Source organism: Trachypithecus francoisi, unplaced genomic scaffold, assembly GCF_009764315.1.
Source record: "Trachypithecus francoisi isolate TF-2019V2 unplaced genomic scaffold, Tfra_2.0 Lachesis_group9, whole genome shotgun sequence".
Taxonomy (NCBI): Eukaryota; Metazoa; Chordata; class Mammalia; order Primates; family Cercopithecidae; genus Trachypithecus; species Trachypithecus francoisi.
The window spans coordinates 38,131,107-38,153,460 of NW_022681474.1; the positions used below are offsets into that span (position 1 = coordinate 38,131,107).

General features: G+C 49.2%; 1 protein-coding gene across 2 annotated transcripts; it reads left to right on the top strand.

The window, feature by feature from the left end:
* Positions 1-15,536: 15,536 nt before the first annotated feature.
* PLAU (plasminogen activator, urokinase) lies at positions 15,537-21,997 on the top strand. Of its 2 annotated transcripts, none has more exons than XM_033208665.1 (11): positions 15,537-15,679; positions 15,984-16,071; positions 16,531-16,558; positions 16,704-16,811; positions 17,422-17,596; positions 17,788-17,879; positions 18,037-18,256; positions 18,473-18,621; positions 19,272-19,412; positions 19,743-19,891; positions 20,888-21,997. In XM_033208665.1, exons 2-11 carry the CDS (start codon positions 16,015-16,017, stop codon positions 21,062-21,064), a joined length of 1,296 nt encoding a protein of 431 aa, XP_033064556.1. In that variant the 5' UTR covers positions 15,537-15,679; positions 15,984-16,014; the 3' UTR covers positions 21,065-21,997. The 2 variants fall into 2 exon arrangements, with proteins under 2 accessions (XP_033064556.1, XP_033064557.1); XM_033208666.1 differs by having other exon boundaries at positions 16,707-16,811.
* Positions 21,998-22,354: the final 357 nt, after the last annotated feature.

The following is a 22,354-nucleotide window of genomic DNA, read 5'->3' on the forward strand; positions in this document are numbered from 1 at the left end:
CAGGATCTCACTCTGTTGCCTAGGCTGGAGTGCAGTGGTGCAATCAAGCCTCAAACTCCTGGGCTTGGCTGGTCGCAGTGGCTCACACCTGTAATCCCAGCACTTTGGGAGGCCAAGGCGGGTCTATCGCCTGAGCACAGGAGTTCGAGATCACCCTGGGCAACATGGTGAAACATGTATTTCTCTACTAAAATACAAAAAATTAGCTGGGCGTGGTGGCATGCGCCTGTAGTCCCAGCTACTCGGGAGGCTGAGGCACGAGAATTGCTTGAGCCCAGGAGGTGGAGGTTGCAGTGAGACGAGATCGTGCCACTGCACTCCAGCTTGGGCTACAGAATGAGACTCTGTCTCAAAAACAAAACAGAACAAAACAAAAACCAACCAACCAACCAAACAAACAAACAAAAACTCCTGGGCTCAAACAATCCTCCACATCTGGCTAATTTTTTAAATTTTTTGTAAAGACAGGGTCTTGCTCACTATGTTGCCCAGGATGGTTTTGAACTCATGGCCTCAAGCAATCCTCCCATCTCAGCCTCCCAAAGTGCTGGGATTACATATGTAAGCCACCACACCTAGCCAAAATTTACCTTTTAAACTATTACCTTTTTAACTATTTTTAAATGTATAGTTCAGTGACATTAAATACATTCACATTGTTGTGTAACAATCACTGGTATACATTTCCAGAATTTTTTCATTATCCCAAACAGAACCTCTACCTATAAATAATAACTTCCATTCCCTTCATCCTCATCCCCTCTAACCACCATTCTATTTTCTGTCTCTATAAATTTGCCTATGTTAATTACCTCATGTAAGTGGAATTATACAATACGTGACCTTCTGTGTCTGGCTTATTGCACTTAGCATAATGTTTTAAGGGTAATCCACGTTGTAGCATGTATCAGCAGGTATCAGAATTTCCTGTTTTTTCTGTTGCTGTTGTTGTTTGTTTTTTGAGACAGAGTCTTGCTCTGTCACGTAGACTGAAGTGCAGTAGCGTGATCTTGGCTCACTGCAATCTCTGCCTTCCAGGTTCAAGTGGTTCTCCTGCCTCAGCCTCCCGAATAGCTGGGATTACAGGTGTGCACCACCACGCCTGGCTAATTTTTGTATTTTCGGTAGAGATGGGGTTTTACTATGTTGGCCAGGCTGGTCTTGAACTCCTGACCTCAAGTGATCCGCCTGCCTTGGCTTCCCAAAGTATTGGGATTACAGGCATGAGCCACTGTGCCCAGCCCAGAATTTCCTTCCTTTTTTTTTTTTTTTGAGACGGAGTCTCGCTCTGTCGCCCAGGCTGGAGTGCAGTGGCTGGATCTCAGCTCACTGCTGCAAGTTCCGCCTCCCGGGTTTACGCCATTCTCCTGCCTCAGCCTCCGGAGTAGCTGGGACTACAGGCGCCCGCCACCTCGCCCGGCTAATTTTTTTGTATTTTTAGTAGAGATGGGGTTTCACCGTGTTAGCCAGGATGGTCTCGATCTCCTGACCTCGTGATCTGCCCGTCTCGGCCTCCCAAAGTGCTGGGATTACAGGCTTGAGCCACCGCGCCCGGCCCCTTTTTAAGACTAAATAATATTCCTTGTATGGATGTGTCACATTTTACTTATCCGTTCATCCATCAATGGACACTTGGGTTGCTTCCACCTTTTGGCTGTTGTGAATAATGCTGCTATGAACATGGGTATACAAGTATCTCTTTCAGTTCCTGTTTTCAGTTCTTTTGGGTAGATACCTAGAAGCAGAATTGCTTGATCATATGGTAACTCTATGTTTAACTTTTTTAGAAACAACCAAAATGTTTTCAACAGTGGCTGCATTATTTTACATTCCCACCAGCAATCCACAAGAGTTCCAATTTCTCCACATCCTCACCAGCGCCCTTTTTTTTCTTTTTTTTTTTGAGATGGGGGTCTCACTCTGTCACCCAAGTTGGAGTGCAGTGGCACGATCATAGTTCACTGCAGCTTCAAACTCCTAGGCTCAAGCGATCCTCCTACCTTGGCCTCCTTAAGTACTGGGATTGGGGCCAGGTGCAGTGGCACACACCTGTAATCCCAGCACTTTGGGAGGTCAAGGTGGGCAGATCACCTGAGGTCAGGAGCTCAAGACCAGCCTGGCCAACATGGTGAAACCCCGTCTCTACTAAAAATCAAAAAAGTAGCTGGGTGTGGTGGTGCGCATCTGTAATCCCAGCTACTTCGGAGGCTGAGGCATGAGAATCACTTGATCCTGGGAGGTGGAGGTTCCAATTAGCTGAGATTGTGCCACTGCACTCCAGCCTGGGTGAGAGAGCGAGACTCTGTCTCAAAAATAAAATAAAGTACTGGGATTACAGGTGTGAGCCACTAAGCCTGACCACCAACACTTTTTCTTTTCTTTTTTCTTTTGATAATCGCCATCCTAATGGGTGTGAGATCACATGTGAGATCGTTTTTGAACACAATACTCCAGATGTCTGAGTGTTTCAGGCTCCAGGGTCTGCTCCTCCCCCTGAGACCCCACCTCTCCCAGCTCTGAGAAGTGGCATTTCCCTGTGGTGGCAAAACCACCCTTGCAGCTGAACAGCCAACATGCTTCTTTCTCCTGCACCCTCAGGTTTCTTCCAAGCTCTGAAGAACTAGCCATCTCTCTGCCTTTCATTTATGTAGAGTTGGACTGAGAAATAATACGGGCTCTAGGGAGAAACTAACTCTATTTCTGAGCCCACAATCTTCTGAGCTTCTTTTTCCACATAGTCTTCCAGACCAGAGGCAACTGTGCTGACTCCATGGGGGCCGGCTATGGCTTTGACCTGCCACTGACCTCAGAACTAGAACAACATCCAAAGTCTTGGGCAAAACTGTTTCTTGGTCCCATCAGGACCCAGGGGAACATCTTATATTGCTCTGGCTACAATCCCCATGCTATTTGAATCAGCCCCATCCTTTGCTGAAGCTCATATCTGGGTTTAGGTCTCCAAGACAGACACTGGGTGTGGTGATTCACCCTGTCTGATCCTCATGACTCCTCAAGGGGAACTTGGAGACCTGGAATTTTGGTCAGGAGTCCCTGTTCATATTCCCAGAACTCAGGCTCTCTGGGGTAACATTTGTTTATGTTGTTTAATAGTTACATCCTCCCCATGGCCTTCTGATGTCAAGAGCAGGCCACGTCAAACCTGGCCCCCATGTCCACGTCAAACATGGCCCCCATGGGCTACAGACGTCCCAGGTTTTGCTTCAGCCCAGGCCTCATCCCTTTGCTTACAGGTACCTGAGGAAAACTTCTTTTTCTTTTAGCTGATTCTGTCTTCTGTTAAAGCAGGTGGAAAAGACGTTCTGCTGCATTCCACAGAAGGGAAAACAGGCATATGGAGGGAAGTGACTCAGCCAGGTTCATGGATGGAGTCAGCCACCAAGCCAGGAATGGGGCTCTATCCTCTGACTCTGAAACCACAGCCTTCACCACGGCAGTCACTTCTTTCCTCAAGAGGAAGCTTCAGGTCATGCTCGCAGATATGGCCTTTGGACTCAACAGGTGTTGCTGGCATTGGGCGGGGTTTTCTACCCCCGGCTCTTCCCACTCCAATCCAGGAGACTACTCTGGCCTTCAAATATGGCTTTCATGGTACAGCCCTTTCAAGGAACTTTCTAAGACTCTTCTTCTTCTTCTTTTTTTTTTTTTTTGAGACAGAGTCTTGCTCTGTTTCCCAGGCTGGAGTGCAGTGGTACCATCTCAGCTCATGGCAACCTCTGCCTCCCCATTTCAAGTGATTCTCATGCCTCAGCCTCCTGAGTAGCTGGGACTACAGGCACCTACCACCATAGCCAGCTAATTTTTTGTATTTTTAGTAGAGACGGGGTTTCACCATGTTGGTCAGGCTGGTCTCGAGCTCCTAACCTCAGGTGATCTGCCCGCCTTGGCCTCCCACAGTGCTGGGATTATAGGTGTGAGCCACCGCGCCTGGCCTCAGAGACTCTTTCTAAAGCAGAGCACATGACTTTCCAAGTTTGGAAAATCAAAGCCCCTAAAGATAGGAAAGATGACAGCTGTACAAGTCCTCATGCCTTGACTTGCAGTCTCACTTCCTCTCTTGGAGTCCTCTCATTTCAATTCCCAAATCCATTACTGCACCAAGCTTCTTTTTTTTTTTTTTTGAGATGGAGTCTCTCTCTGTCGCCCAGGCTGGAGTGCAGTGGCTGGATCTCAGCTCACTGCAAGTTCCGCCTCCCGGGTTGATGCCATTCTCCTGCCTCAGCCTCCCAAGTAGCTGGGACTACAGGTGCCCGCCACCTCGCCTGGCTAGTTTTTTATATTTTTTAGTAGAGACGGGGTTTCACTGTACTAGCCAGGATGGTCTCGATCTCCTGACCTCGTGATCCGCCCGTCTTGGTCTCCCAAAGTGCTGGGATTACAGGCTTGAGCCACCGTGCCCAGCCTACTGCACCAAGCTTCTGGGGTTTATTCCCCCAACAGCCCAAGCACAGACAAATTTCAAATCACTGTTTTTCGCTTCCTATATTTCAACTGAGATTGATGGGGATTTTCAGCTTTACTAAACTTATGCACACCCTTGCTTAAGAACCTGCAGTACCTTTCTGGAGTCCATGGAATCAAGTGCACACTTCTAGCTGCAATAAGACCTTTTATAATCTGACCTCGCTCTAACTATTTGTACTTAGCTCTCATGCAATGTAAACTTTCCCTAATCAAGTCAGACTTCTCACTGCTTGTGCATACATCTACACACACACACACACATACACACACACACACAGACTTAAATACATACAGGTTTATTCTCCATAACATGTAAAAATGTTTATTCCTAGCTCCTGTCTCTTTCCAGGAGTCTTACCTGCAATTCTTGTTTCCTGCCCTCTGCCAATCCCAACCTCACCCATCTTTTAAGATTTGTTCATGGATGAGTGCGATAGCTCATGCCTGTAATCCCAGCACTTTGGGAGGCTGAGGTGGGTGGATTACTTGAGGTCAGGAGTTTGAGACCAGCCTGGCCAACATGGTGAAACCCCTGTCTCTACTAAAAATACAAAAATTGGCTGGATGTGGTGATATGAGTCTGTAATTCCAGCTACTTGGGAGGCTGAGGCAGGAGAAATGCTTGAACCTGGGAGGCAGAGGTTGCAGTGAGCTGAGATCATGCACTGCAGCCTGGGTGACAGAGCAAGACTCTGTCTCAAAAAAAAAAGATTTGTTCAGGAGGCCAGGCATGGTGGCTCATGCCTGTAATCCCAGCACTTTGAGAGGCCAAGGTGGGCAGATTGCTTGAGCTCAGGAGTTCAAGACCAGCCTGGGCAACATGGTGAAACCCCTTGGTCTCTACCAAAAATACAAAAACTAGCCAGGTGTGGTGGTGGGCGCCTGTAGTCCCAGCTACTCAAGAGGCTGAGCAGGAGAATTGCTTGATCCTGGGAGGCAGAGGTTGCAGTGAGCCAAGATCACGCCATTGCACACCAACCTGGGTGACAGTGTGAGACCCTATCCTCCTCCCCCACAAAAAAGATTAGTCCAGGAAATCTCTAACTTTAGTGTCTCCAGTCTCTAATCTTCTGCTGCGTTTATGACTGATAGTTAGGCTGCTTAATGATTAACAACTTTTACAAAAATCTTGGTAAAAATTACATAACATAATATTTACCATCTTTACAATTTTTTATTCCAGTTTTTTATGTGTGCAGTTCAGTAGTGTTTAGTACATTTCACTTGTTGTGCAACCAATCTCCAGAACTTTTTTTTAAGACAGGGTCTCACTCGGCCTCCCAAAGTGCTAGGATTACAGGCGTGAGCCACCGCGTCTGGTCCAGAACTTTTACGTTTTGCAAAACTGAACAATAACTCATCATTTCCCCCTTCCTCAGCCTCTGGCAACCACCATTCTACTTTCTGTTTCTATGAATTTGACTATTATGTAAAATATAAGTAGATTTAAGTGGAATCCTACAGTATTTGTCTTTTTGTGACCGGCTTATTTCACTTACTCTGCTGTCTTCAGGGTTTATTGAAGTTTTAGCATGTGATAGGATTTCCTTCCTTTTGAAGGCTGACTAATATTCCATTGTGTATATATGCTGCATTTTGTTTATCCATTTATCTGCATGGACATTTGGGTTGCTTCCCCCTCTTGGCTATTGTGAACAGTGCTGCTACGAACAAGGGTATGCAAATATTTCATCAAGACCCTGCTTTTACTTCTATATCGAGAAGTGGAGTTGCTGGATCATTTGGTAGTTCTGATTTTTTGAGGAACTGCCATATAGCAGCTGCACAGTTTTACAATCCCACCAACAGTACACAGGGATTCCACTCTCTCCACATCATCACCAACACTTGTTATTTTCTGTTTTTTTTTTCTTTAGAGTTGCCATCCTGTTTAAAGGCTTTTTCATCGTTTCATGTAAATTCACTTTGTCTTCCTAACAGATTTCAGGTGTCTTCAGGGCAGGAATCTCGCCCTGTTCTCCTGTGTACACTCAGTGCCTAGCACAGTGTGAGGCATGTCCTTAGGTGTCTGAAAGTCCTTTCTGGTTGATTGGATGAAATGAACAGTTTGAGTTGAGCTTAATCCTTTTGAGAACTAGGGTAGAATTCCCTTTACAAACAGAACAAGCTGACTGCTATGATACAGACTGAACGAATCTTCAGGACACTGCTGCACTGTGGAGCGAAGTCTGCTTGGGGACAGTGTCACTGTCACTTCCTCTTTGACTGAAGATGCAATATTGTGGTCATCACACAAGCTACTGGGTCTACTCTCCCTGCAAAGCATAATGCTCTGGAAACCCAATTCTATGCAGGTAGAACCAGAAGACCTTAGAAATAAAAACAAAACCAAAAACTGACCTTGAGAAGCTCAGAAGAGGGGCCAGTACAGGAACTGAGAGGAGGCGTCACAGATAGACAGGTACTAGTCGGTACAGCTTTTCTCACCTCTGCTTTGTTCTAACCACTACTTAATTTCCCTTCATTTTCCCAAGGTCTTGGGGAGTCAATTTTTTTTTTTTTTTTTTGAGACGGAGTCTCGCTCTGTGGCCCAGGCTGGAGTGCAGTGGCCGGATCTCAGCTCACTGCAAGCTCCGCCTCCCGGGTTCACGCCATTCTCCTGCCTCAGCCTCCCGAGTAGCTGGGACTACAGGCGCCCGCCACCTCGCCCGGCTAGTTTTTTGTATTTTTTAGTAGAGACGGGGTTTCACCGTGTTAGCCAGGATGGTCTTGATCTCCTGACCTCGTGATCCGCCCGTCTCGGCCTCCCAAAGTGCTGGGATTACAGGCTTGAGCCACCGCGCCCGGCCGGGGAGTCAATTTTTTATTCACTGATATGACTTTGAGGGTTCCTCTGAGTTTCCAATTCCTCTTTTTTTTTTGGAGACACAGTCTTACTGTGTCACCCAGGCTAGAGTGCAGTGGCGTGCTCTTGGCTCACTGCAACCTCTGCCTCCTGGGTTCAAGCATTTCTTACGCCTCAGCCTCCTGAGTAGCTGGGACCACAGACACATACCACCATGCCCAGCTGATTTTTTTTTTTAAGTTAGTAGAGACAGGGTTTCACCATGTTGCCCAGGCAGTCTTAAACTCCTGAGCTCAGGTGATCCCTCTGCCTTGGCCTCCCAAAGTGCTAGGATTACAGTTGAGCCACTGCACCTGGCCTCCAAGCTCTTTTAGTCTATATGGAAAAGTCCCTCCATTTAACCATTTGTTTGGCATTTAAAAAATAAAACTATCACTAGGAACCTAAAAAAAGAACAAGTACAAAAGTGCTGAAGCAATTCACTTTCTGAGAACAGATTCTCTAGAAAAGTCACTTCAGGGTGGCTTGGTTCGCACAAGGCTCTCAGGTGTACATCCCTTTCCTTGATTCATCCCTGCCTGGGGAATGCTGCCCAAAGACCTGCCTTGTAGTCCCGGGCCTTCCCCACCTCTGTGTTCTCCTCCAGCCCTCATCTCAAAGGATGGGTTGAAGTAGAATCCCCAGTAGATAGAAAGTTTGTAGTTTAGTTGGGTGAAAAAAATAAAACAACACTCTCTAGATATATGATGCATTGGCTGACATTTTCCCCAAACTTGTTTGGTGATGAGAATCCTCTGGGGCACCTATTAAGATTCCTTCAGATTCCCTCCTATCAGATTCCTTCACTTGAGGCCAGGAGTTCAAGACTAGCCTGGACAACATAGAAAGACCCCCATCTCTACAAAAATTAAAAAATTAACAGGGCATAATGGTACATACCTGTGGTCCCAGCTACTAGGGAGGCTGAGGTAGGAGGACTGCTTGAGCCTAGGGGTTTAAGGCTGCAGTAAGGCATGATTGCATCACTGTGCTCTAGTCTCTGTAACAGACTGACACCCTGTCTCTCTTTAAAAAAAAAAATCAGATTTCTAGGCCCCATCTAAAGAATCAGAATTTACAAAGGGGTAACCTGAATATCTGTACTTCTTCAACCTTCAAGCCAGGTGACTCTTATCATCAGAGAAGTTTGGCAAAGATAACATTAGTGAATATTTATTATTTCAGATACCTGGGCATCTACTCAACAGGGCTTTTTCCCCCCCCCCTTTAGGGAAGGGTAAAGAGACAATGCCATCTTAGTGATGATTATCAACACAGGCTTTGGAGCAGGAAACCTGGGTTTGACCTGCCAGGCTGTATGATCTTGGACAAATTATTTAACCTCTCAGTGCTTCAGTTTCTTTATCCATAAAGTGGGGATGATATTGCATCTCCTTCAGTGAGGATCAAATGAAATAATGCATACAGAACTGTTAGCCCAGTGCCTGCTAAATAAAAGGCATGGTCAATAAATAGATGCTATTGTTATTTCCCCATAGAAGAACCCTAGAGTATCTCCATCATATAAATATGGGTGAATAATTGTGGAAAAGGAAGACTGGCTATGGGTGGTTCCAGGGGACCACACAGATATATAAGCACAGCCAGAAGGCCCAGTGATCACTTCCCTGACTAGACCCAGCAGACACAACTGTGGCTGGCTACATTAGACAAAAGGAAGAACACTTTAATCAAAGTCTGGTTCAAGGTGGGCAGGCAGGAACCAAGGCAGACATGACTTGGACGGACAGCTACAGCTATCCTGGGATGTCACCATGGGTTAGAAGTAGGAAGATTCCCAGTTATAGGGATAAGCACCTCCATTTGCCTGATTGAGTTTGATACTGCCTCAGAGATAGTTCTCCAAACCCTGGAGTCAACCAGGTCTGCATGTGAGTCTCAGTGCTTCTATTTCCCTGGAGTTTAACCTTGTGGAAATTGCTTAAGCCCAGTGAGCCTTCATTTTCTCATCCATAAAATGGTGACATTAATAGTACCTTCCTTAAAGTGTTAAGATGTAAAAAGAAAATGAATATAATGCAAATAAAAGTTGGTTATTATTATTATTATCATCTATCTTTAACAAGGGATAGATTGTAAGATTATATTGTTCTCCTGGAGACAACAGATGTCTTTTTTATTTTTATTTTTTGAGACAGGGTCTCATTGCCCAAGCTGGAGTGTAGTGGTGTGATCAAGGTTCATCGCCACCTCAATCTCCCAAGCTCAAGCAATCCTCCCACCTCAGCCTCCTGAGTAGCTGGGACCACAGGTGTGTGCCACCATGTCTGGCTAATTTAAAAAAAATATTTTATAGAGATAAGGTCTCACTATGTTGTCCAAACTGGTCTGATACTCCTGGGCTCAAGCCATCCTCCCGCCTTGGCCTCCCAAAATGTTGGGATTACAGGTGTGAGCCGCTGCATCTGGTACTCTTCCTTTCCTTTAGTCCCTGCCACATTCCCCACCATCACTGTCTCCAGAGTAAACAAGGAACGCCCATGTAGGAGATTATCCACATACTGTTCCTCCCACTCACTCTGCACACACACCTGCCTCCGGGGATCCCTGCTCCCTCTTCCCACAGATATTCACACATTTAGTCCTCTAGCAGCTTCTCAAAGGAGACTGTCCCCTCTGCAGGACTTGGTTGCCTCCAAACCCTCCTCAGAGGCTCAGCAAATCAGAGAAAAGAGGCACCTTCTGCAGAAGGGTAGGCAAGACAGATTGAGGATGGGGATGGATGGTGATCGGGGAAAGGGAGGAGCTGAGGATTCAGAATAAGAAAGGAGAGGGTGGAAATGTGTCATGAAGTTCCTCAAAATCTATGAATCCTGAATCTCATCATTTTTAGTGAATGAACTCAGATGATTCACTTCCCTTCATTAGCCTCTATTTTCCTCTCTGTGTAATGGAAGGGGAAGTGCTTGCTTTGAAGACAAAGATGCATATAGAATCCAGCATATAGAATCCAGCTTGGGAGAGCTATAGCATGTGGAATTAGACATCATATGGGTTATGAATATTATGTTAGTTTTCTTCTGAATTGGATTTTTTTCAGTATTTCAGCTTCTGGCTGAACATATATCCCTAAACATGATTGATGTTTTGGCAGTCTTCAGCAAGCCCACCAGTTGCTGGTTAGTCATCCCAGTCCTTTGTTCCTGGGCATGCCCCTTTGCTTCTAGTGAAGCATCTGTTGCCACCCAACATGGTAACCGGAACTCTGAGCAGAAGTTTTAGGACCAGGGCCTAACTTTGGTTCCTGGTGAGGGGCTCAGAATCCAGAAGGTCTGGTAAGCCATGACCAACGCTACTTTTTTTTTTTTTTTTTTTTTTATGGAGTCTCACTTAGTCACCCAGGCTGGAGTGCAGTGGCCTGATCTTGGCTCACTGCACCCTCTGCCTCCCAGGTTCAAGCGATTCTTCCACCTCAGTCTCCTGAGGAGCTGGGATTACAGGCGCGCAATACCACGCTGGCTAAGTTTTGTATTTTTAGTAGAGATGGGGTTTCACCAAGTTAGCCAGGCCAGTCTTGAACTCCTGACCTCAAGTGATCCACCCGCCTCAGCCTCCCAAAGTGCTGGGATTACAGGCATGGGCCACCGCGCCTGGCAAACTCCTTTAGAGCAGTTAAGTTCCTGACTTAGGTAATAATTGGGTTTGGGTCAGGGAGGACAAAGAAAAATTTGGCCAAGACTCATGACATACATGCAGAAGTCTGAGCTGACTGGCCTAGGTAGGCCTAGGAAGCAGGCCAGAGCTGGTAAGGCAGAAAAAGAGTGAGGAAGGTTAGGGGGGGTCATAGCCTGATGCTGGAGGGACCAGCTTTAGTTCCCCTTTCATGGTGCTACTGAGCACAGTGTAACCTCAGTGTTCAACTTCTGGGCTCTTTGCTTTCCATGAGTAAGGAAGCAAGAATGCTGCCTCCCTCCACCCCTTCCACAGCCTGCTGGGGGCCTGCAGCTCCAGCAATCCCCCTATCATGTTACAGGCCCAGAAGTGGCTTTCAGTGCCTGATGTTGCCGGCCGGCTTCACCCTTCACACTAGACACTCAGGAAGAAGGGGTCCTTAGACTCAAGGAAGCTATGTGACCAGCATTCCATACCTCCTTCCCAGAACTGTTGAAGAGTCCGTCTGCCCCATGTGTAGGAGGGAAAGAGGCGCTTCGGGACACATAGGAACAGACAAGAGAGAGAGGGAGTGAGCATAGGGAATGTGGGAGTGAACAGCACATGCAGCTGTGGGCCCAGCTGCCTGGTTGCTGGGAACTGCTGGCCAAGGATACAGCACCCCCATTGGCCTGGAATCCTGGAATGGACTTCAGCCTGACTTGGTCTTCTGAGTCAATCCAGATGCAGTCAAAAAGGGGAGGCAGGCACTCGATGTAGGAATTATAGTTTACACAGTTCATCTTCCTATCTCTAGCATCCAGAACTGTGCCCAGCACATAGTAGGTCCATGATGAATATGGAATGAATGAATACTTTCACATGCAAGCATGATCTCAGCCAATCTGCAGAGTGAGGCGCAGGCTGGACAGATGCTGCTTCATTTTGCAGATGGGAGAACTAGATAAAAGAGTTAAGCATAATCCCAGCACTTTGGGAGGCCGAGGTGGGCAGATCACTTGAGGTCAGGAGTTCGAGACCAGCCTGGCCAGCATGGTGAAACCCCATCTCTACTAAAAATACAAAATTAGCCGAGCATAGTGGCAGGGACCTGTCATCCCAGCTACTTGGGAGACTGAGGCAGGAGAATTGCCTGAACCCAGAAGGCGGAGGGTGCAGTGAGCTGAGATGGTACCATTACACTCCAGCCTGGGTGACAAGAGCGAGACTCCTTGTCAGGAAAAAAAAAAAAAAAAAGAGTTAAGCAACTTGCCTAAGATCATTCAACTCTGACGTAGCAGACTCAAGGCTAGACACTGTGGTCTTTCTATAGTGCCATGCTGAGCATTCTTCCTATACAACACAGAACTGCATCCTATGACTCCATGGGAACTTCCTTTTGGGTCAGAAAGTCCTTAGGGGCTGAGTTTCCTGGACTTAGTCTCAGGGCCAGGTTTGGATACCCTGCCCCTCCCTGCGCATCTGGCATCTGCCTTCCCTTTTATGAGAATCTCCTGGAAAGGGCTTCTCCATCAGTCTCTGTTGCCACATCTGACTCAGGAGCTCGGTACCCTTGAGACACAGCGGCAGGGGTTGGTGGCTTCACTCTAGGAGTCAGGAAAAGAATGAAATCATACACATTCAGTTCCTTATTCTCTTACCCTCAGTAGAAATTTCAGACAGCCTAGACCACAGAGGCAGTTCTTGGAATTCAGGCAAGCAACTAACTTGTATTACAGTGGGTGCAACTTAAGAGCTCAGAGTCCATAGTCCGAGCAGTCTTTCTGGAAGGAGGTCTCCAAAGTCAGGAGGAGGGCTCCCCTGAGCTGGATCATCTTAGCTCACTGGCCCCTCCCTTCACAGCCTTCTGTCTTTCATGAAGACAGTGAGGTATAGCACATAGGAACAAGGATCAGAAGACGCTGGGTTTTAGTGCTGGCTTTGCTGCTCATCAACTGTGTATCTTCTCTCCATTTCATTTTCCATGTCTGCAAAATGGGAACAACAGTACCAGTCTATATCACAGGCAGTTATGAGTTTAAAGAGAAATGGTTTACATTAATGTGCCTTTAAGCACAAGACAGAAATACAATATAAAATATATGGCTGGGTGTGGTGGCTCATGCCTGTAATCTCAGCGCTTTGGAAGGATGAGGTGGGAGGACCCCTTGAACCCAGAAGCCCAGCAAAACCTTGTTTTTAAAGAAAAAAAAAAAAAGAACTGAAAGTCTAGCACATGCTATGCACAAAGATTTCAGAGAGTGCTAAAGATTAGCGCATTGGCCAGGCGCGGTGGCTCACGCCAGTAATCCCAGCACTTTGGGAGGCTGAGGCGGGCGGATCACGAGGTCAGAAGATAGAGACCATCCTGGTTAACACGGTGAAACCCGCTCTCTACTAAAAATACAAAAAATTTAGCTGGAGGTGGTGGCGGGAGCCTGTAGTCCCAGCTACTCGGGAGGCTGAGGCAGGAGAATGGTGTGAACCTGGGAGGCGGAGCTTGCAGTGAGTCCAGATCGTGCCACTGCACTCCAGCCTGGCGAGACTCCGTCTCAAAAACAAAAAAAAGAAGAGCGCATGGATAAAGAGTTGGAGGCGCAGGGGTGAGGAGGGGGTGGGCGGTGAGGGGAAAGGGTGTCAGGCTTTATAACGGTCTCCAAACCTCTTTGTGCAGGAGGAAATGAAGTCATCCGCTCTCAACAATCAGCATGACAGCCTCCAGCCAAGTAATCCGGAGTCATGAGAGCTGCTAGGGGAGCAGCATGAATCATGACGGCCTCTGGGAATTTCCTGATAACTAACCTAGGAGTTTCGGGGTAAGTCCTCAGGCTGCAACATCTCTGTTTACATTCTGGTCACGTTTATTTACAATTAGTGGGTTCTCAAATCCAAACAAAACTGACCACAGTCTTCTAGAGGAAGTAGCAAGGTTGGCTCTGAGACCTATAGCATCTCTGACTCAGTGTGTCCCCTGGAAGGCTGGCAGCTCAGCAAGCACAGAAGTCTCTCCAGAAGACAGTGGGTCACCTGCCTCCCAAAAGCTGAAAGGCTAACTTGTACTTTCCCCAGCTACCAGCTGGCATCCTGAGCCCTCGGCTGCAGCGGAGCAAAGGAGCCTTCTTCCTTCCTACCCTCCTGGCACTCTCCCTGCCTGCCTTCTGTCATTCTCAAGTGGACCCAGACCCAAGGTCCAGATTTGCAAGGCAGGAAAATGCTGCAGGCCTAGGCTGGGAAAGGGACCAAAGCTTGGGCCCCTAGTGGATTGCTGGGACTCAGCCTCCTCCCTCCCACTAAGAGAGCAAGTCCTACTGGGTTCAAAATGACCCCAAGCCCTGGTTCCTGACACTAGGGGAAAGAGATGGGGGTGACAGAATCACAGAATCCCTACTATACTCCTCCAAGTATGCCCAAAGATGCGTGTGTGTGTGTGTGTGTACACAAATGTCTGCTTATCCTTAGGCAGGAGGGGTGCATGCAGTCGTTTACACATGGTCTGTTTTTCTGGAGGACAATTTTATTTGATAAACAATTGTTTCTATCCGAATAGAATAAACAAGGCTCTATGATGAAGTAAAACACTAAATACACATGCATTTAAAAATGTGTAATTATCTTTGGAATGGGCTATACAGGGATGTGTTTTTTAAAATGTAAAGAGTGTAAAAGGACATACAGTGAAAAATAAATCTTTCTCTTATTTTGTCCTCCAGTTTTCCAATTCCTCTACTCAGAGGTGAGAACAGAACTTCCACACCCTCCAGAACCTCCACAGTTAACTGTCTACATGTTTCCATTGTCTTTACTTTTATTCTTGCCCGCACAAATAAATGAGCTGTTCGTTATGAAAACTTCCCAAAAGACCCGTTAACACTTCAATAGGAAGCACCAACAGTTTATGCCGTAGGACTTTGTTCCCACAATCCTGTAACATCATATCACGACACCTAATCCAATCCTTATCAAGCCCTGTCAAAAACGGACTTTAAACCAAACTGCACATTTTCAGTAATCTGGCCTTGGCTTTCCTCCTCTCTGATAGCATCATCAAACTCTCTTACTGCCGAAAGCAGTAAGCCCGGCTTTGTTCCATCCACTGGTTGTGTTGGTGATATCTGGGGACTGCCACTGAACAGAGAGGCACAGAGGGAGCCCCTGCAGGCAGGGGTTTTTGTCTCTGTGTTTCTGGGAGAGTGTGTCTCCTACATTTGTCGCGTTGATGAAGACTTCACAGCTCCATCAGCTGCGGGCAAGGGGGTCTGAGGCCGTCTTAGGCAAGTTGGGGCCCAGCGGGGAGAGGATGGAGAAGAACTGATTAGGGGACCCCAGGAGGCTTCAGAGCTGGGCAAGGTAGAGAGTCTCCCGTGCGCCTTCTCTCCTCTCTGCAATTCGGGGACTCCGTGCACTGGGGCGGGCCCCGGGCCAGGTTCATGGGAGGAAACACGGAGAATTTACAAGCCTCTCGATTCCTCAGTCCAGACGGTGTTGGGTCCCCTCCGCTGGAGATCGCGCTGCCCCCAAATCTTTGTGAGCGTTGCGGAAGCACGCGGGGTCCGGGTCGCTGAGCGCTGCAGGGCAGGGGAGGGAGCCAGGCGGGAGAGGGCGGGGCGGCGCCGGGGCGGGCCCTGATATAGAGCAGGCGCCGCGGGTCGCCGGACAGCGCGGAGACCGCAGCCCCGGAGCCCGGCTCAGGGTCCACCTATCCCCGCAGCGCCGGCTCGCGCCTTCCTGCCGCAGCCACCAGTGAGTGTCGCGGTATCGAGATCCCCGGGCCGGATGCGCGGCGGCCCCAGCTCCCGAGCATCTGCCTCCCCCGCTCCGGGCTGCCCCGGCTCCCTGGCGGCTGCATGGAGTCACCGCGCCCGGTCCCGGGCGTCCCCCGCGGGTGCCGGCCCAGTCTGCCCGGGAGTCCGGAGCCCAGAGTGGAGAGAGACAGCCGGGGCCGGGGAGCCCGGTCACCGCGGGCACCTCCCTTGCGCTGCAGTCGCCAGCCTGGCCCGCCTTCCCGCTCCTCCGCCTCTTGCCCTGACTTCTCTTTCCTTTGCAGAACAGCCGTCTAGCGCCCCGACCTCGCCACCATGAGAGCCCTGCTGGCACACCTGCTTCTCTGCGTCCTGGTCGTGAGCGACTCCAAAGTGAGTGCTCCCTTGCTTTGACCGATGCCGCCCGAGGACCTCTGATCAGCACCAGGGGAGAGGAGGGGCTGCTCAGGGAGCGGGGGTCCTCCGGCTTCCATCCATAGCAGGGTCCCTCCGGCTTCCATCCATAGCAGGTCCAGGCTCTCCCCAGGAAATGGGACAGGGTGGCAGCGGAGGCTTGAGAACCACAGGGGTTGGCACTGGCCGGCAAGGGAGGAAGAAGCCGCCAGGACTGCCCCAGCCTGGGGGCATCTAGTAGATGAAGCTTGCTTGGGTCAATCCATTTCTCCTTGCTGGAAACCCATGGTCTTCCATGTGAGAACTAGATACGAACAGGGTGAGGCGAGAGGCAGAGGGAAGGAAGAGTGGGTTTTGGGACTGGGTCCAGTTTACCCTCACCCTGGAGTCCCTGGAGCATGGGACCTTTGATGAAGCCGCCTCCCGAATCTCTTCCAGGGCAGCCGTGAACTTCATCAAGTTCCATGTGAGTATCCACCCCTACAACAATTGGCTGTACAGACATCTTGGGAAAGCTTCTGGGGACATCCCCTCCCTGCCCCTGCTGCAGGGCTGCCCCAGCCCTTACCGCTTCCACTCCCCCTCGCTTACCCCACCTTTGTTCTCTCCAGCAGACTGTGGCTGTCTAAATGGAGGAACATGTATGTCCAACAAGTACTTCTCCAGCATTCACTGGTGCAACTGTCCAAAGAAATTCGGAGGGCAGCACTGTGAGATAGGTATGGGGATCTCCACTGCAACTGGGAGTGAGGGGGCACCAAAAATTTGGGGAGAGGGAGGGATGGGTGGGAGGCAAGAGCAGGCAGGAGTTAGGAGCTGGAGGTGGGGTGGATGACATCTTCATCCCTATGTGACAAGCATAAACACACACACTCCTGTGAAGCAATGGCCACACAAATGTGAGGTGCGGTTGGAAGGAGACCCTGTCCAGTCTTCTGGCAGATCTGAAACCACATCATCTTTAAAATGTCCGTTGGCAGCTGAGCATGGTGGCTCACGCTTGTAATCCCAGCATTTTGGGAGGCCAAGGTGACTGGATCATTTGAGGTCAGGAGTTCAAGACCAGCCTGGCCAACATGGTGTAACCCTGCCTCTATTAAAAATACAAAAATCAGCCCAGCATGGTGGTGGATGTCTGTAGTTCCAGCTACTTGGGAGGCTGAGGCAGGAGAATCGCTTGAACCTGGGAGGCAGAGGTTGCAGTGAGCTGAGATCACACCACTGCACTCCTGCTGGGCGACAGAGCAAGACTTCGTCTCAAAAAAAAAAAAAGCTCATTGGAACATCCTTCTCTTTCTCACATTCTCTCATCCTCCTGTTCCCTCGTAGATAAGTCAAAAACCTGCTATGAGGGGAATGGTCACTTTTACCGAGGAAAGGCCAGCACTGACACCATGGGCCGGTCCTGCCTGGCCTGGAACTCTGCCACTGTCCTTCAGCAAATATACCATGCCCACAGATCTGATGCTCTTCAGCTGGGCCTGGGAAAGCACAATTACTGCAGGTGAGGTGGGGGCAACAAGGACCAAGAGTCCTCCCCACAGCTTCCCAGAAACCTTGTTACCATCCCCTTCTCCCAGAGGGCCGGCCATAGCATGAGAGAAGCGCAGCCTCTGGTTGAGTCTTCCCTGAGGGGAGGAGGCAGGGAAGGCCTTCTGGGTTGGAATGACATCCCCTATCTTTCTGTGTTGCCAGGAACCCAGACAACCGGAGGCAACCCTGGTGCTATGTGCAGGTCGGCCTAAAGCAGCTTGTCCAAGAGTGCATGGTGCATAACTGCGCAGATGGTGAGCATCACTGACCTGCTGATGACAGTGGGGTGGAAGGGGACAAACTTGCATGTCCCCTTATTCCATCACAGGAGGGCTGAGGAGGTGAGGGGCGCCCAAGAGGGATGCTTTCTCCTAACCACCTCCCCAAGACATCCCTCTGTTTGTCCTCCAGGAAAAAAGCCCTCCTCTCCTCCAGAAGAATTACAGTTTCAGTGTGGCCAAAAGACTCTGAGGCCCCGCTTTAAGATTATTGGGGGAGAATTCACCACCATCGAGAACCAGCCCTGGTTTGCGGCCATCTACAGGAGGCACCGGGGGGGCTCTGTCACCTACGTGTGTGGAGGCAGCCTCATCAGCCCTTGCTGGGTGGTCAGCGCCACACACTGCTTCATGTACGGCCCTGGGTTTCTCCTCTTTGACTCTTCTGCCCCACCCCAAACACATCCCTTTCTCCTTCCCAGCAAAGGGTTCTGCCTCATTTCTCCCTTATCTGCCCCTCTCCTTGCAGCCCATGGCCTTAGGGACAAGTCATGCTTTGAGGCCTCTAGGGAGGGAAGAGGAAGTGGCAGGATTTCATGGGACTGTCTGATGGATTTCTTCTCCCACAGTAATTACCCAAAGAAGGAGGACTACATCGTCTACCTGGGTCGCTCAAGGCTTAACTCCAACACGCAAGGGGAGATGAAGTTTGAGGTGGAAAACCTCATCCTACATGAGGACTACAGTGCTGACACGCTTGCTCACCACAATGACATTGGTGAGGGGGAAACCCCGCGACTGCTGTGGCCATGATGGCTTGGGGAGAGTGGGACCCAGGGAGAGATCGGAGCTGAGGTTGAAGCTGGCTGGTGGGGCAGGGGTGGGGTAGGGGACCTTGAAGCCTCAATATACATGAAAAAGGGAGTAGTGGTGAGGAAGAGTTCCATAAAGTCTGAGGGGTCCAGTGCTCCTCTGGAGAGACCCTGAATTTCCCCAACAAGTAGCCTCTTGCGAGTGGAAATGGCCCTGTGGGTATATGGCTTGGGCTGGGAATGCCCTGTTTATATGAATTAGAAAAAGATGCCCTTCCTTTGTGGGATGTAGCCTCTGTCTGTGTTGGGATATAGAACTTGGAGAATGGAGCCTTGGGCTGGATTCCAGCCTAACTACCTCACCTGGGACTTTTTGCAGAAACTACCTATAAAGGTGTATGCAGTGGCTCTGGCCATCCAAGACTTTTTCAACACCTGTAACAAAGCCCTTGGGGCATGGGGCAGGGGAAGTTTCCAGGTGATAAGCCACCAGCAGACCTCCCTGGATGACTGACCTAGGGATAGACATAGCTACTCCCTTGGTACTTGAAGGGGACAGATGGGGACCGCCTAACCAGTAGTGATCTTTCTCTTCTGACCCTCTGTCCTCCCCTAGCCTTGCTGAAGATCCGTTCTAAGGAGGGCAGGTGTGCGCAGCCATCCCGGACTATACAGACCATCTGCCTGCCCTCGATGTATAATGATCCCCCTTTTGGCACAAGTTGTGAGATCACTGGCTTTGGAAAAGAGAATTCTAGTAAGTGAAAATTGGGACTGACTTAGGAGGTTCTGGGGAGTGTTTTGACCTGAAAGCAAGCCCAGCATGATCAAGGGAAGACTGCAGAGTTAGAGATGGGAGCACTGAGGAGGTGGCAGATGGGTCCAGGGATGGATGAGGAGTGTTGTTTAGGGAGTGATGGGCTGCAAAGGGGAATAGATGGTAGGGGCTATAGGTGGAGTAAAGGCTCAGATTTGCATGGAAAAGAATAAGGGCCTTCCCTGGGACACTTTATGGTTCCCCTCCCTGGCAGACTCCCAGTGGACAGATACATCTTGATGCAAACGCCTCCCTATTTTCTCCACTTAGCCGACTATCTCTATCCGGAGCAGCTGAAAATGACTGTTGTGAAGCTGGTTTCCCACCAGAAGTGTCAGCAGCCCCACTACTACGGCTCTGAAGTCACCACCAAAATGCTGTGTGCTGCTGACCCACAGTGGGAAACAGATTCCTGCCAGGTGAGAGTTCTAAGCATCTCTCTCCATCTCTTCCATATCTCCCCAGAACTCCTGGGCTTTTCCTAGCCAGCTTTGGGGTGTCTCTCTCTAACCAAAGCCCTAAGTAGCCAGAATCAGGAGCTCAGGTCTTTGAGGGTTTAAACCAATCCTTGTGTGTTTACCAAACATTACCAAAAAAATCCCAGCTCTGTGCTAGTCACTTAAGACTGGGGGCTCGAGATCCTAGAAAGAGGAAACAGTAAAAGACAATGTAACTCAGTGCCCAGGGTGCATTGTGAACTACAAATGATCAGGTGTTCAGGAGAGGGAGGTGAGTGTCAACTTGAGGGTCAGGGAGGGGAGGCTTTAAAGGAAATGTGACTTGATAGGCATTTGAAGAGGCAGAAGAAAGAAAGAAGGGTGTTTCAGGTGAAAGAGACAAAACTGAGAAGGAGGCTGGCATATTCCGGGTGGGGAGGAAAAGTAGGGTCTGGGAGTGTGGATGGAATAGCAGCAGACGACAGGGGTTTTAAAGCCAAGCAGGGGATTTTAAACTTGATGTGGTAGAAAATGGGGCTGCGCCGGGCACAGTGGCTCATGCATGTAATCCCAGCACTTTGGGAGGCTGAGGTGGGTGGATCACTTGAGGCCAGGAGTTTGAGACCAGCCTGGTCAACATGGTGAAACCCTGTCTCTACTAAAAATACAAAAAAAAAAAAAACTAGCCAGGTGTGGTGGTGCATGCCTGTAATCCCAGCTAATCAGGAGGCTGAGATGTGGGAATTGCATGAGCACAGGAGGCAAGTTTGCAGTGAGCCGAGATCGTGTCATTGCACTCCAGTCTGGGCGACAGAGGGAGATTGTTCCCCCCACCCCCCCAAAAAAGAAAGAAAATGGGAAGTCACTAAGGACTTCGACTGGGAAACTCTTCCCTCTCTCAGGTATGGTTGGGTGGTGGGATCAGAAACCCCCTTCTCACTTCTCTAGGGCTCATCTTTTGTGTCTTTGGCTTCACAGGGAGACTCAGGGGGACCCCTTGTCTGTTCCATCCAAGGCCACATGACTTTGACTGGAATTGTGAGCTGGGGCCGTGGATGTGCCCTGAAGGACAAGCCAGGTGTCTACACGAGAGTCTCACGCTTCTTGCCCTGGATTCACAGTCACACCAGGGAAGAGAATGGCCTAGCCCTCTGAGGGTCCCTAGGGAGGAAACGGGCACCACCCGCTTTCTTGCTGGCTGTCATTTTTGGAGTAGAGTCATCTCCATCAGCTGTAAGAAGAGACTGGGAAGACAGGCTCTGCACAGATGTATTTGCCTGTGCCACCCACCAGGGCGAACAACAATAGCTTTACCCTCAGGCATAGGCCTGGGTGCTGGCCGCCCAGACCCCTCTGGCCAGGATGGAGGGGTGGTCCTGACTCAAGATGTTACTGACCAGCAACTTGTCTTTTTCTGGACTGAAGCCTGCAGGAGTTAAAAAAGGCAGGGCATCTCCTGTGCATGGGTGAAGGGAGAGCCAGCTCCCCTGATGGTGGGCATTCATAAGGCCCATGATTGAGAAACAAATAATTTCCCAATTAGGAAGTGTAACAGCTGAGGTCTTGAGGGCGCTTAGCCAATATGGGAGCAGCAGTTTGGGGAGTAGAGACACTAATGATTTCAGGGCAGGGCTCTGACATTCCATGAATGTATCAGGAAATACATATGTGTGTGTATGTTTGCACACTTGTGTGTGGGCTGTGAGTGTAAGTGTGAGTAAGAGCTGGTATCTGATTGCAAGTCTAGATATTTCCTTAAATTGTGTGGACTGTGATGCCACACAGAGTGGTCTGTCTGGAGAGGTTACAGGTCACTCCTGGGGCCCCTTGGGTCCCCCACATGATAGTGCCTGGGAATGTATTATTCTGCAGTATGACTTGTGACCAGCACTGTCTCAGTTTCACTTTCACATAGATGTTCCTTTCTTGGCCAGTTATCCCTTCCTTTTAGCCTAGTTCATCCAATCCTCACTGGGTGGGGTGAGGACCACTCCTGTACACTGAATATTTATATTTCACTATTTTTATTTATATTTTTGTAATTTTAAAGAAAAGTGATCAATAAAATGTGATTTTTCTGATGACAAATCTCCCTGGTGCTTGTATGGGAAGGCGTTGGAGTACATAAAAAGGAGAAAATAACAAAGGTGGACTGCACCCCAGAGTTTCTTATGAGACTGCATCTCTGGACTTAATGGAGCTTTGGGAGGTATAAGTTAGGAGAGCTGTAGGGCAGGGCCACCACAGCACTTAAGGTATATGAAGTTTCCCCAAACCACAATCCCATGGCTGTGTAAGTAGTGTGCAGGCTTAGTGTCAGCTCCCAATTGCCTCCTTAGCCTGATACCTTTGTGCAGTGCACATCTTGTACAGCTGTACATTGTGGTCTTCTTTAGGGTTAACTCCACAACATTCTCTTCACTCTGCCCCCAACAATCCTTGAGC